Source organism: Grampus griseus (genome assembly GCF_964374135.1).
Source record: "Grampus griseus genome assembly, chromosome: 11".
Lineage (NCBI taxonomy): Eukaryota > Metazoa > Chordata > Mammalia > Artiodactyla > Delphinidae > Grampus > Grampus griseus.
The window spans coordinates 3,677,742-3,691,955 of record NC_139005.1 but is presented as its reverse complement, the minus strand read 5'-3'; the positions used below and the strand labels follow the sequence as shown (position 1 = coordinate 3,691,955).

Below are 14,214 nucleotides of genomic sequence, written 5' to 3'. Positions count from 1 at the left end.
GCCGTCTCTCAGTCTTCTGCAGCTCAGTAGCCTGTTCTGCATCCTCGGTGGACACCCCTTGGCCTTGACAAGTTTTGCGAAGCTCCCCACACCCTCACGGGCATCAGTCCCTCCTCTGCACAGTCTGTCCTCGTCCAAATGATTCAGACCTCGGGCAGTTTCTCGGGAGCATGGGGGGTGGGGCTCTGGGAGGGCTTCGCCTGCAGCTCCCACCCGGCCACTATCCTGCTGCTTTCTGTCTAGACCAATTTTCCTCGGCTCTGCAAGGGTGTCCAGACCAGGAGGGAATGTGTCTCACAACCTGACAGGCAGCCCAGCCGTGATCCCGGCACCTGACACAGCCTGGGAACTGGTGTTCTGTGATGTGTGTGTGTGCGGGCGGGGAGGTCATCATTTCCTTGGCCTTGCTTCCAGGTAGGGCAGCAATTAAAGCATCGTACACATGGCAGGTGGCCCTTATGTACCACTTGCGAGCCTTAGCTGTGTGGTTCTTGAATGTTAGCTTGTTTCAGAATGACCAGGGACTCTTGATTAGAGAGTAAATTCCCAGGTCCCTCCTCCAGGGGGTCTAAATCAGTGTGTTTTGGGGGCAGGGGACCCAGCAATGTGCATCTTAGCACACATTCCCCTGGGGTTCTGATGCAGGCAGACCCCAGACCCCGCTGAGAAATGCTGCTCTGGCCTGTTTCTCCAGAAGGTACCAGCCTGCAAAAGGCGCGTCCAGGAGCCCTTCCAGTCTATAATTCCACTCCTGTTCTCAGCGTGGAGGGACGTTCTCGGGGAGGGCTCCAGGCCATAAGGCCACAGCTTAGTCACGCACGTGTCCTTTTATTGGTGTATTATTATCGGAGGCAGAAGCACATTGTTAACTTGGCCCCGAGAGCGGATGGAAAGGGGAGGTCGATTCGTGCGCTGTGTGCGCCGCGGGCGTGATCTGTAAACCTGACTGATGAGAAATGGTTTGCTTTATCGGATGGACTAGAGCTGCAAAGCTGGTTTATACAAGGCAGCAGAATCTAATTAGGGAGAAACCATCCATCTTGAACATCCAATTGGCGATTTTACAGCCTTTGCAGAATTTTCTACAAACTCTTATGTTTGCCTTTCATTCACCCCTACCCTAATCGTGTGGGGCAGTGTGCATGTGAGACAGAGAGGGACAGACAGAGACAGAGACAGAGAGGCATTAGAGAGACTGAGAGAGACTGATTTCACTGAGAGAGACTCATTTCAGGGGAACAAGGGAACCCTAACTGGGTTTTTCTAGTAAGAGCCTCCCTTTGCAGCCGGAGACCGCAGTTGCGTGGGGAAGGCGGCAGGGGGCAGTGGTGAGTCTGAGGCCCTCACGACTGTTCTCATCCCCACGGCAAAGCTGGCGGAGGCTGAACTTGCTTCCATTTTCTTCTCCGGCAAATAGCAGACTCGCTGAGATGTTTCTGGCCCAGGGTCTTCACTCCGTGATCAGAACGTGAGGGGCGGGGGCGGGGGGGCGGGGGACCCGGCAAAGGGAGCAACCTCCAGACATTCGGCCCCATTCCTCACCCCAGGGCGTGCTCACTCCACAATTGACAGACCCCAGATGGAATTTAGACGCTGACAATCCTATGCAGAGGTTTGGAGTTGTCAGGGTTTTTTTTTTCTTTTCTCGTCTTTCCTTCTTTTTCTTTTTTTAAAATTTTTATTGGAGTATAGCTGATTTACAATGTTGTGTTAGTTTCAGGTGTACAGCAAAGTGAATCAGTTGTACATAGACATAGATCCCCTCTTTTTTAGATCCTTTTCCCATATAGGTCATTACACAGTACTGAGTAGAGCTCCCTGTGCTATCCAGTAGGTCCTTATTCGTTATCCATTTTATAGATCGTAGTGGGTATATGTCAATCCCAATCTCCCAATTTATCCCCCACCCCTTTCTCCCCTGGAAACCAGATGTTTTCTACATCTGTGACTCTATTTCTGTTTCGTAAATAAGTTCTTTTGTATCTTTTTTTTTTTTAGATTCCACAAATAATATCGTATGATATTTGTCTTAAAACTGAGGATGGTGGGAAGGCAGTGCGGTGCTGTAGATGCACATGGGGTGGGAGTCGAGGCCTGGATCCTTCCCCCACTCTGGCCCAGGGAACCAGGTGACCACACACAGGCCGCTTGCACTGCCCCGATCCTCACTTCCTTCACATGGGATACAGGACACTTGTCTGTGATGGGAGGGGAACTCTTCCTCTCTCGGCATCTGCCTTTCCCCAGGCTTTGCAAACCAGAGTCCCGTGGATCAGACCACTGTCGGTCCACACGGAACCACGTGAGATCGGAGCGACTGCTCTCCAAGGCCAGTGGCCATTTCTGGAGCTCTGCTTTGAGTTCAAGCTTCTGAAATTTCTCTGAACTGTAGAATAATGCCATTTGTTCTGTTCAAGGTTAAGACTGGCCTTTCATTTAGGGAAGGGAGATGCTACTTTTCTTCCTTGAATGATTTCAACATACCCTGCCTAGAGCCTAGAGGCGGGACCAGATGACTTTCTGAGACCCTTTTGTTCCTAAGTGAAGGCAAAGGAGAGAGGGAACAGCAAAAAAATATGTTGACCAAGTAATATTCTGTAGCAGAAAGGCTCGGCCTGTGTGCCATTAGCTGGAACCCCGGTGGAACTGAGTATTAATGCTCTGTTCTAGCCTAGTACCTTGACTCTCTGTGTGCAGTGCACTTTGTGAAGCTTAATTAATTTCCACAGTACCTGTGGGAGGCTGGCAGGGAAAGTTCTTGCTCGCTGCAAATTCTCTCTGAAGGCCTCTTTGAACCTAAGCCTTGTACTGACATGAGCGTCACTATTCCCAGCCCATTTTGCTTCCCACGTGTCCCATCCTTAGATCTCCAGTACCCCTGATACCATGCACGTGCACACTACACAACCCCCCCCACAGTCATCCTTCTGAGAAGGGTCATCCACCACAGTCAGACGTCCTGGGTGGCATTGCATCCTCGAGGTCAGACCTGGGCCTCTCACCCTGGCTTCCAGTAGGTTCCATCCTTTTCAAATCCATCACTACCCTTGCAGCATCCTCAGTATATAATTGTTCTCCTTCCCCCCACTGTTGAAAATCTCCCTTTTCTGGACTCAGCCTTTCTTAACTTTTCCCCTGATAGCTCTACACCTGCCCCACTGCCGGAGCAGGTAGCTTCCTCCACTTAACTCACCAAGGCTGTGTGGTCACAGAATTGTGTCGGCTGGAGCTCAGGAAGGCACCATGGGGTGGGGTTGGCACCGTGGGGCAGTGTGTGGCCTCTTCTGCCTGTTCCTTTCCTCCACGCCACTTACGCACAGACTTGGAGTTCATAAATGCTGAATTCCTGGTGGGCAGAGACCATTCGGTAAGTCTAAATTATGTTGCCCAGAATGTTGTTTTATGAAGTAGTCAATCAGTACTTGTTAATGCTGGTGGTGACGTCATGGGCCTGCTAGACACTTCCACATGCATGATCTTACTAAGTCCACATGATTTCTTTCTTTTCAAAATATTTTTATTGGAGTCTAGTTGATTTACAATGTTGTGTTAGTTTCAGGTGTACAGCAAAGCGAATCAGTTATACACATACATAGATCCACTCTTTTCTTAGATTCTTTCCCCATATAGGCCATTACAGAGTATTGAGTAGAGCTCCCTGTGCTATGCAGTAGGTCCTTATTAGTCACCTATTTTATATATGTGGTGTGTATATGTCAATCCCAATCTCCCAATTTATCCCTCCCCCCCTTAGCCCCTGGTAACCATAAGTTTGTTGTCTCCATCTGTAACTCTGTTTCTGTTTTGTAGATAAGTTCATGGGTACCCATTTTTTACACATGACTTCTTTCTAATACAGGTATTACCATCTGGTTGCTCATTGAGGTAATGTGACTCGTCCAAGGCCAGAAAGCTTATAAACGTCAAAAGCAGGATTTGAACCGAGAACTTCTCACTCTGGCCCTAATGAACTCTGAGCCCACTGTAGGTGTCAGCAGGGGGTTAAGACCTACACGACCCTGGACTACACAAGAGAGGCTCCGCAGCTGTCATAGTGAGACAGAAGGGAGAGGATAAATAATTAGTGCTCGTGACTCTTACTCACTCTCCCTGGCTCCTTCACACATATGTCACCCGCCCCCCTGAGAACTCTCATCTCTCTCCCTCCCTTCTCGTATCTATCTCTTCTCTGTCTCCTCCTCCCTGTGTTGTTCAAAATAACTAGGCATAGATATCATAGAATGAAATCATTAGACACTGCCCTGGGGGAAGGGAGTGTTTTCAGAGTGGTTAATAGAAGACAGGTGTTACATGTTATGCTCACATGTAATTAATTGATAGCTCAGAGAGCTCTATTACACACTGTTCTTCTTGTGTTCAACATGTTTACCAATGGCATGAATTAAGGGAGATATGGAAGAATATTTTGTAGTAATAAAAAAAAATGGTCCATCCATAGAGAAGATAAAACAAATATAAACCTGTATGTGCCAAACAACATAGCAAAACACGAAAAGCAGAAACTTAGAAAAACAAAGAAAATTTGATAAAAACAAGACTTTAAAAGTGTTTTAAAAGTTTAAAAGACATCAACAAACTTATCTCAAATTTGACATATCAGTCAAGCAAAAAGCACATCAGAGCTTCCCTGGTGGCGCAGTGGTTGAGAGTCCGCCTGCCGATGCAGGGGACACGGGTCCGTGCCCCAGACCGGGAGGATCCCACGTGCCGCGGAGCGGCTGGGCCCGTGAGCCATGGCCGCTGAGCCTGCGCATCCGGAGCCTGTGCTCCGCAACGGGAGAGGCCACAGCGGTGAGAGGCCTGTGTACCGCAAAACAAACAAACAAACAAAGAAAAAAAGCACATCAAATATACAAAGTGTTTGAAACCATCAACCAGCAAGCTTGATTTAAGAGATGAATGGGGAGTTGTGTGCCTTGCAGTAGAATACACATTCTTGTTATAGAACTTATGTAAGAATTGACAATATGGGGATACAAAGGAAAGGCTAATAGATTCCAAAAAGTAATCCCTTACCAATAAAGTTTCTTACTATAATACAATAAAACTAGAAACCAACAGTTTATATATTTTTTAAAATGCTCTTCCTTTTTTTCTTTTTAAAAATATATTTATTTTATTTATTTGGCTTCACAGGATCTTCGTCATGGCACACGGGAGCTTTAGTTGTGGCATGTGGACTCCTTAGTTGCAGCATGCGGGATCTAGTTCCCTGACAAGGGATCAAACCCAGGCCCCCTGCACTGGGAGCTCGGAGTCTTAACCACTGGACCACCAGAGTAGTCCCTAAAATGCTCTTCTAAGTAAATCTCAGATAAATTAACTAATCAAAACCAACATTATAGGTTATTTAGATTACATTATGATTGAAAACTTTAAGTATCAACAGAATTTGGAAGGTCATTGAATACACTGGGCCACCAGTTGGGATCCATTAAGATAGTGACAGTTGAGAAAGATGGACTGAATCTAACAGGCATAAAATCTAACAGAATTACATTTGAGATCTTGCCCAAATCCAAAACACCAATGGCCAAAGCACAAGGTGGGAGAGATATGATTCAGTCACACCATCTTTTTCTTTGTTTTTTAAATTAATTAATTAATTTATTTTGGGCTGCTTTGGGTCTTCATTGCTGTGCGTGGGCTTTCTCTAGTTGTAACAAGTGGGCTTCTCGTTGTGGTGGCTTGTCTTTGCTGTGGAGCACAAGCTCTAGGTGCATGGGCTTCAGTAGTTGTGGCACACGGGCTCAGTAGTTGTGGCTCGTGGGCTTGGTTGCTCCGTGGCATGTGGGATCTTCCGGGGCCAGGGCTTGAACCCACGTCCTCTGCATTAGCAGGCGGATTCTTAACCGCTGTGCCACCAGGGAAGTCCCTCAGTCGCACCATCTTTAAAACAAAAACCATCACTCTGCCATCAAGTTTTGAGGTTTTAGTCGACAAATGGGTTCAGCGTTCATCAGCTATGTGATGTGACTGCCCAGAAAAGTGAATGTGCTCTTAGGCTGCATGAATAGGTAGGCAGCAGCTAGAGCGAGAGAGATCTAATCTGCACCGACCAGCCCTCATACACTGGGCGTTCAGCTTGCGACTCGATGGCTTGAGAAAGCTCAGTTAGAGCCCGTTCAGAGAAGAGTAAAGGGGATGGTGAAGGGACTTCCAAAAGAAAACTTCCATGTGAGGCATGGCTGGAGGAAGTGGAGAGGCATGACCGCAACCCAAGGCTACTCCTTGACGTCTTAATGCTGTTTTAAAATATATGAAGGGTTATTACACAGAGGCAGGATAAGGTCATAGAAAGACACATGTCTATGAGCCAGAATAGTCCATAGATGAAAGAGCTGCTTAGAGATCCAGCATTCCCTCTCCCTGGAGGTGTTCTAACCCAGGCTGGGTAAATACTTGCTGGAGATATTGTGGCGAGGATTTTAACACTGGAAAAATAGATGGTTGGATTAGACAAGCCTTCCAACCCCGAAATTCTTCAGTTCCCCTGGAATCTGGTATTTCCTGCCATGTGGTCCACCCATGGACTTCTGAGTCTGGTATCCAAAGTCTTAAATTTATTTCTTGCAGATTTTCAGCATTAACATTTTGAGCACAGGCCCTGTGGGTGACATCAATGTCTGAGTGTTCGTAACCTAGTGAAGACAGCATAAACCGAAAAGAAAGAGTAGTTCAGGACTTTGAAATGTTCAAATAAAGACATACGGTGTCCTCCGAGGTCAGAGAAGGGTGTCAGTGCGTTGGAACGGACTCATGGAGAAGACTTCAAAGTCTGTGTTTGTGTGCGTCAGGCAATCTGAGTGGTTTTAGAAATAGTGGCAACAAAGGGGTGTATAATAAGCAAACATAATCCGTTGCCTCTTTCCTCTGATGGCAGAACGTGGTGAGCCCAGCTGGAGCACCGTAAGCCATACGCCCAGATATTTTTTTTTTTTTTTTTTTGCGGTACGCGGGCCTCTCACTGTTATGGCCTCTCCCGTTGCGGAGCACAGGCTCCGGACGCGCAGGCTCAGCGGCCATGGCTCACAGGCCCAGCCGCTCCGCGGCACGTGGGACCTTCCCGGATCGGGGCACGAACCCGCGTCCCCTGCATCGGCAGGCGGACTCTCAACCACTGCGCCACCAGGGAAGCCCTGCCCAGGTGTTTTGAGAGTGTCTCTAGCCATTGTTTCTCCAGAAAAATAATTTCTCTGCAGCTCCTGCTCACACACAGCCAGCATCTTGAATGGATCTCGCTCCGACAGGAGGTTTGGTTGACTAAGCTTCCTGTTCTTCATCTTGCTGATTGCTTCTGACCCTTTCCAATCCTAGCAACCCTTTTATTCTTGAAACAAAGGCCCTCCTCCCCTTGGGGAGTGTTAGCCCTTGCCCCCCGCAGCCCATGATAATAATTACGATAATAAATAATCCCTTACCTCCATTTAGGACTTTGCAGTTCAAATACCTTGCACACCTGCTCTCTCGTTTGGTCATCGAGATGATGCTGGGAGGAACCGGGGGTACAGGTGCTACTTTGGGATCGGAGGAGGTCTTCTGCCCTCTGAGCTGGTTTGGTGATGGGAGTGGTGTGCACACCTTAATGATCTCATCGCCGGGGCTCGGGTGTCCGGCCCTGGGTCAGGGCTCATCCTCTGAAGACATTCAGGCCTCGGCAGCCTCCCGGGATGCTGGCCGGTTTTGTTCAAGAGCGTCTGCAAAGAAGGAGCTCCATGTCTGATCCAGTGTGGGCCCAGGATCGCGGATGCCCGCCTGCATCCCAGGACTTCTCTGTGGTGGGCGCATCCTTCGTGCTGAGGGCTGGGAGCAGATGCCATTCAGAGGCTACATCTCTCTTCCTCCCATTTGTTTGTTTGTAGCAATTTGCAGAATTACTTCACGACTAACAGACTGACATGTGAGCACGAGAAGCATAGAGTTTCTTAATTTAATCCAATAAAACTTCAAGTTAATATAACACATTTAATGATAGTGTGGAATTAATGCTCTGCATGGTTATTAGACCTAAACGGGACACAGCTTATGTGCCTGACTGTAACTAGTATTGCTTTAGCAGCGTCAAATCCATTTTTAAGTTTTTCTCATATCACTTTATTAGTTCCCTGGTGCTCATATAGCTGGAATCACTGTCTCTAAAGTTTTCCTGGATACCGTTTACCACGTAGCATTGGAATTTCTTCCAGCACAGGAAGATCACTCCAGGCACCAGGGGAAGACCATCTCTGTTTCTGAAATTTCCTTTCCACTGTATCATTTCTGTCCCTGAGGTGTCCCTATGCAACAGCAGGAGCCTCGACTCCTTATTTCCTGCCAAGGTTTTCTTGTAATTGTCATGGGGTAGCTAAGAACCAAAGTAACAATCCAAACATTTGTCATTTACCAAGAAGAGAGTTCTCACTCTTCACCAGAAAGGCGTTTGTTACTCCTGGGATGGGAAGCCCAGTGGTGAACACAGAGCCTTGGCTTGGAGGAGTCTTGGAGAGCTGTGTCCTCTTGCGGAGCACACCCTGGGCCAGTGCCATACTCACTCAGAGTGGGGTTTGTGGTCTTGGGGATACAACAAAGAAAGGTCACTCAGACAGGTGAGTGACCTTGACCGTGCAGATCCATACCGGTTCCCTCGTCTGGGTCAGTTGTGTGGTTTCTGTGGAACTGGAAGGATGCCAGTCAAAATGGCGGCCTGTGCATGTGGTGCACAGGTAGCGAGTGAGGGAGGGGCAGCCTATGGGCTGTGGTGCAGCCTCGGGCGGGGGGGGGAGGCCTGGCGCTGGACTGGAGTCCCGGGGGACTTGGGCTTACAGGGAGGTGGGACTTTGAATGACGGAAGGCTCAGGGGAATGAATGCTTTCCTATCCTTGATGTTTTCTTCCGAAATCTCTCTGGTACCTCTCAGAACCGAGAACCAGGGCTGTTTGTTCAATTTTAAAAGCCTCCTTTGTTGAATAAAGAACAAGGGCGCGCCAGCATTTGAGTTTAGAATGCCAGGTGCCAGAATTGGCAGTAGGTGTGTATATTGCAGGTTCAAACCAGCCCTGGAGAGCTATGACGTAAGCCTGCTGGCTGGAGCCTAGAGTTTCCTTAACAGGACAGAGGGCAGGGAGCGAGGGGCAGAGAGGGCCTTCCATGCCCGGTCAGAGAAGAGGTGTAGAGGTGCAACCCCCTGGGAATGTCACATGTGATCGTCTCCAGTCTTGGTTCGAATGCTAATACCTGGTCCTTCCCGTTTGAACTTGGGGGAGTACTTGAAGGAGGATCTATCACTGGGAGAGAAAGAGGAGCCGTCCCGGGGTGACCCACAAACCTTGTCCCCAGAGCCGCATCTGTCCTCATCTCCATGTAGGAGCAAAGAGGCCAGCTACGTACTTCCTATGCTGCGGGGTTCGTCGGAGTAGGAGGGGACGCTGAGAACCCAGCGTGTCACTATTGCCATCAGCATTTACCCAGCCTCACCCTTCCCATGGCCCTGTGCCGAGATGGGTGAGCCCTTGGACAGGTGTGGCCCCCTTCCTTTTAGGGGTGTCGTGATGGTGGTGGTGGTCGCCACCATGGAACCTTTTGAGATCCTATGAGAAATGGGGGTCACGCAAAGTTCAGCACATCGTTTCCAGGAGAGTACAGTTCAGGTGGTACTGATGGAACCAGGTAGAGAGAAAGTGCCCAAAGTGGGAAACAGATACACCAAGAAACCAAGCAGAAAAGAAGCCCACACCGCACACCTTTATGCTGTCAACAAGCGTATAGGGGTCAGTGGGCAATAGGACGGTGAGTGTCACAGAGGCTGCGTGGATGGGTGCTGAGATAAAGCAGAGGACAGGAAGGTGGAGCCGGGGATGCCTGGGAGGCACAGCTGGGAGACAGGAGGATGAGAGGGTCCTGCTGGGCCCCAGTGGTCAGCTGATCCTGGGGAGCTGACCCTGCAGCCTTGGCTGACCCGGCCGCCATGGTCGCCCACGCCACCCAGAGCTCCACTGGGGGATAAAGGCATCTTATCACGCTCTCTTTTTGTCACCTGTGCAGGAAAAGTGCTGCCTATGATGAAGAGATCCAGCACCTCTACGAGGAGATGGAACGGCAAATCAAAAGCGAGGAAGAGCAGTTTCTCCTGAAGGCAAGAGTCCGTTCCCGGGGCTTGGCTCTGCGGGCCGGGCTGCAATACCACCTGCTCTGAGCATGCCCTCTCCCCAGCCCCGGATCTCAGATTGCAGTGCCCCATGGCACTGTTGATTTCCTGTTTCCCTGCTTTATTTTTTTCAAGGCCGTTGTCACCTTCAAATATGGCATATAATTTCCCGGGTTATTTTTATTGATTGTGGTCTGTCTCGTCCTACTAAGATGTAAGCCCCAAAGAGCAGGGATCTTTACCTTTACGTGCTAATGTACCCTCAGCACTTCCACCGTGCTTGGAGCACAGCAGGCAGGCGTTCAACAAGGAGTTGTTGAATCAGTGAATGAATGAACAAGGAATCAATGCAGAGAAGGATGCAGGGGCTTTACCAGCTGAAGCAGCCTGAAGCCTGGCTCGACGCTGGCTGCCCCCGAGACCTCCACGGCAAGCCTGCATGAACGCGGCAGCCCGTGCCACTCCACGCCCAGCAGCTCCCCTAAGGGGACCCTTGTTAGAGCCGATGCTTCCCATCCTTTCCCCTTGGAAGCCTAGAAATTTTAATTCCCAAGACAACTCAAGTGCCACTCTTCTCGAATTCCACGGGGGAAAATGTAAAACTCACATTCCTGCTCTCAGTCAGGCACTCAGCCTTCCACCAAGCCCCGCCGTTTGTCTTGGGAGCTCAGAACTGGTGAAATCCCTTCCTGTTCCAGGCTAAGCAGGATCCTTTCGGGGAACATATTCGTCAGACGGAGCTACAGGAAACTCCCTCTCATCCATTTTCGGATTATCCACTTGTTGGGTTCTCAGCGGAAAAGTCTTGGATTTGAAAGGTGGCCTCCTGTCTTAGTTCGGGCCATTACAAAAATATCATAACCTGGGTGGCTTATAAGCAACATTCATTCATCTCTCACGGCTTTGGAGGCCGGAAGTCCAAGATCAGGGTGCCAGCGTGGTCGGGTTCAGGTAACAGCCCTGTCCCGGGTTGCAGGCTGCCAACTTCTCTGTGTCCTCACGTGGGCAAGCTGGCTCTCTGGGGTATCGGACAAGGGCACTAATCCCACTCTGGTGGGCTCTGCCCTCGTGACCTAATCACCTCCCAAAGAGCCCACCTCCTTGGGGTTAAGTTTCAACGTATGAATTTTGAACAGAGACCCCATCACCGGCTTGCGGAGCCGCTGTCACATCACTTCCCTGCTCCTTAAGGCAGGTGGGTCCAAACCAGCGTTTCACTTCATGCTGCCCATTATCCACACCAGGGCCCCGTTTCTTATCAGAGATGCCCTTCCAGCTGAGAGGGCGTCAGAATGCTTTCCAGAAAAAGCCGGTTGTGTTCTCCACCCAGAGCCCTCTGGAGGCTGGGCAGTATTTCCAGACCTCCCTCTCGCCTTCATTTTTAGAGCGCTAATGCATCCTGGCTGACCCCGCCCTCCCCCGACTTCCAGCCTTAGTGAAGGCGAACAGAACAGGCAGAGAGAACACGCATCTCCTCACCGAGCAGACCCTACGGGGGTGGGGGGGCTTCCGGGAGCCTCAGCCTTACGCCCACACCCCCCCCCCCCGCATCCCCTGCAATAGTAGACCCGCTCCCTTTACCCCAGTGGCTTTGTGCACAGAGGGGCCGAGTTCTGGCGGGGGGGCGGCATTCGGCCCCCTCCCCCCCACCATGACTACAAGTCAAAGGTCATAGCTAAGGAAAGATGCTGCTTCCAGAAGCAATAGGTGGGTCAACGCCTGGGGACTGGAACGGAAAGAGGTCGGGGCGGGGGTGGAAATTCCAGGGCAAATCTGCCCCAGTTGGGGGGTCTGACCCCGCTGCCGCACCCCACCCCCCAGCCCGGCTTCTCCCTTCTCAAGGCCTCTGAGCCCCAAACGCCTTTTAGGCTCAGCTCTGCGATGTATGCTGTTTGCGTACGCGTGGGAGCCGTGAACACGTGTTCGGCCGTGCTGTGAAGCCTTGGGGCACGCAGGCGTGGCCTGGCCACCGTGTGAGGCTGGTGGTCCGCAGTTCATGACAGCGTGAGAGGCTGCACCCTCTGGCCAGGGCTTGGCGCTCGGCATCCCACTGGCCGTGACCCCCTCAGCACTCTGTGCCCGGCAGGGCCGCTAAGACACTCCGTCTGGTCTTTGTGGGGCTGCCGGCATCAGCTGGGGGTCCTGGAGCTGCTCGCCCCACCCCCAGCCAGTGGGGTGGACAAGATTCCCTGCAGCAAACGTTGGGAGCAGAGGCTGCCTGGTCATACCCTGCCTCCACCGTCAGGTGTGGCCGACACGAGGACGGTCACGGGCTCCCCCCGAGCCCCGCTGACCTGTCCAAAATGGGCAGAGAGGGCTTCCCTGGTGGCGCAGTGGTTGAGAGTCCGCCTGCCGATGCAGGGGACGCGGGTTCGTGCCCCGGACGTGCCGCGGAGCGGCTGGGCCCGTGAGCCATGGCCGCTGAGCCTGCGCGTCCGGAGCCTGTGCTCCGCAACGGGAGAGGCCACAGCAGTGAGAGGCCCGCGTACCGCAAAAAAAAAAAAAAAAAGTAGGCTGAGGAACGAGGTGGCGTCCCCAGATGAGGGGCTGAGGAAGAGCCCTGGGCTTTGACGGGGGCTGCTGTCCCCTCACCTTCCTGCTTCCAGACAGGGCTGCCCCCAGGGCTGCATCTCACCACTGTCCTCCTTGGGGAGGTGTCGTTCCGCGGCACGGAAGGCCCGCGGGGCTCCTGTGGTGAGTTACATGGAGGCTGTGACGCTTTCTCCTCTTCCTACCTGGCCTGCGCCGCGGCCATGCCTCGGACAAGCAGAGAGCATGTTTCCCAAGAAACAGCGACATGGAAGGAAAAAGCAGGGAGGCTGGGCAAGGCAAGGGCTGGACCCCGAGTCTCCCGCTGCCCACTCAGGGCCCTTACACCAGATCAGGCTCTGGTGAGTGTCAGGCATCCTGCCAGCTACACACTTTCCTCTTTGTCCCACGACCAGGCCCCTTCCCGCTTGCATCACTGGGGTCTCCGCATCCCTGAGTGGGGAAGGCCGGTTCTAGGGCAGGAGGGAGGGGCTGTGGAGCTCACGGGAGAGACCCTCCCCGGGACTTGGGAGCCCTCCGTCCCAGCGGGGACACAGCGAGGGCGTAGACCCACCTGAAGGAGGAAGAAGTGGGGCCCCTGTGTTTTCAGAGGGAGGGCAGTTTAAAGGATTGAATGACTGCGCCCAACATGGACAGAATATCCCAGCCGGAAGGACATTCCATCTTCCAGTGGACAGACAGGAGCCTGAGGCCTGAGATTCCAGCTCAGCCCCTGTTCTGTTCCCCGTTCGGTACCCGCCCACTAACCGACGCTGCCTCTCTCGTGAGAGGCGGTCATCCGACATGTCATACGTGGTGGGAGCTGGCGTCGTGCACACTCTCCATCCGCCAGGGCAGGCGGGTGACCAAAGCCCTGGGATGTTGTGGGAAGACCCCAAAGGATGGGCGGACCCCTCCCTGCTGTTGAGCAGGTTCAAGGTGGGGGGAAAAAAGTCTCCCTCCCGGTGCATCTGGGCCTCACGTGTCCTTCTTCCTGGCTTGGCAGGACACGGAGAGGTTCCAGGCGTGCAGTCAGGAGCTGGAACAGAAGCTGTTCTCCAAGGAGCAGGAACTGGAGCGGCTCATCCAGAAGCAGAAGCGGGTATGTTCGTGTCCATGTCCTCAGAGCACCTGTTCTGCACTCCATCCCCTCCTCTGGCGCTTGCCCGCTTTCCCTGCCGTTCACTTAAGGACTTTTTTTTCTTAAATCTGAGAAGAACCATTTAGTTGTACAAAAGAGAGCATCTGAAATCACAGGTGATCCCAAGATAAAGCCTTTACTCTCCAATGCCTGGTGTTTAACTTGGAAAAAATGCCAAGAATTCTCCCAAGTACCCTCCGCAGGCGTTGTGGTATAATTATGCCCAGGAGCCGCCAGAATGCCAAATCGTTACTTGGTTTCCTGCATCCTGTATGAGAGATAAGGGGGATGCTGCGGTACAGGGGTCACAGACACTGATATCTGGGGGGAGGCTGCAGACTGTGATGTCTTCCTGCCAGGAGGGCCAGGGATGCCTCCAGCTGTGTTCCTGTGTGCCTGT

The 14,214-nt window shown here is 51.7% G+C and overlaps 1 protein-coding gene across 1 annotated transcript in view; it reads left to right on the top strand.

Annotated features, from left to right (window-relative positions):
- Positions 1-14,214, top strand: part of CRACR2A (calcium release activated channel regulator 2A) — a gene marked incomplete at both ends in the record, with an annotated part of 69,824 nt that overhangs the window by 19,219 nt on the left and 36,391 nt on the right. The window contains 2 exons of the mRNA XM_082666307.1: positions 10,042-10,132; positions 13,680-13,775. Coding sequence (XP_082522433.1) covers positions 10,042-10,132; positions 13,680-13,775 — 187 coding nt within the window. The remainder of the gene's footprint in view (positions 1-10,041; positions 10,133-13,679; positions 13,776-14,214) is intronic.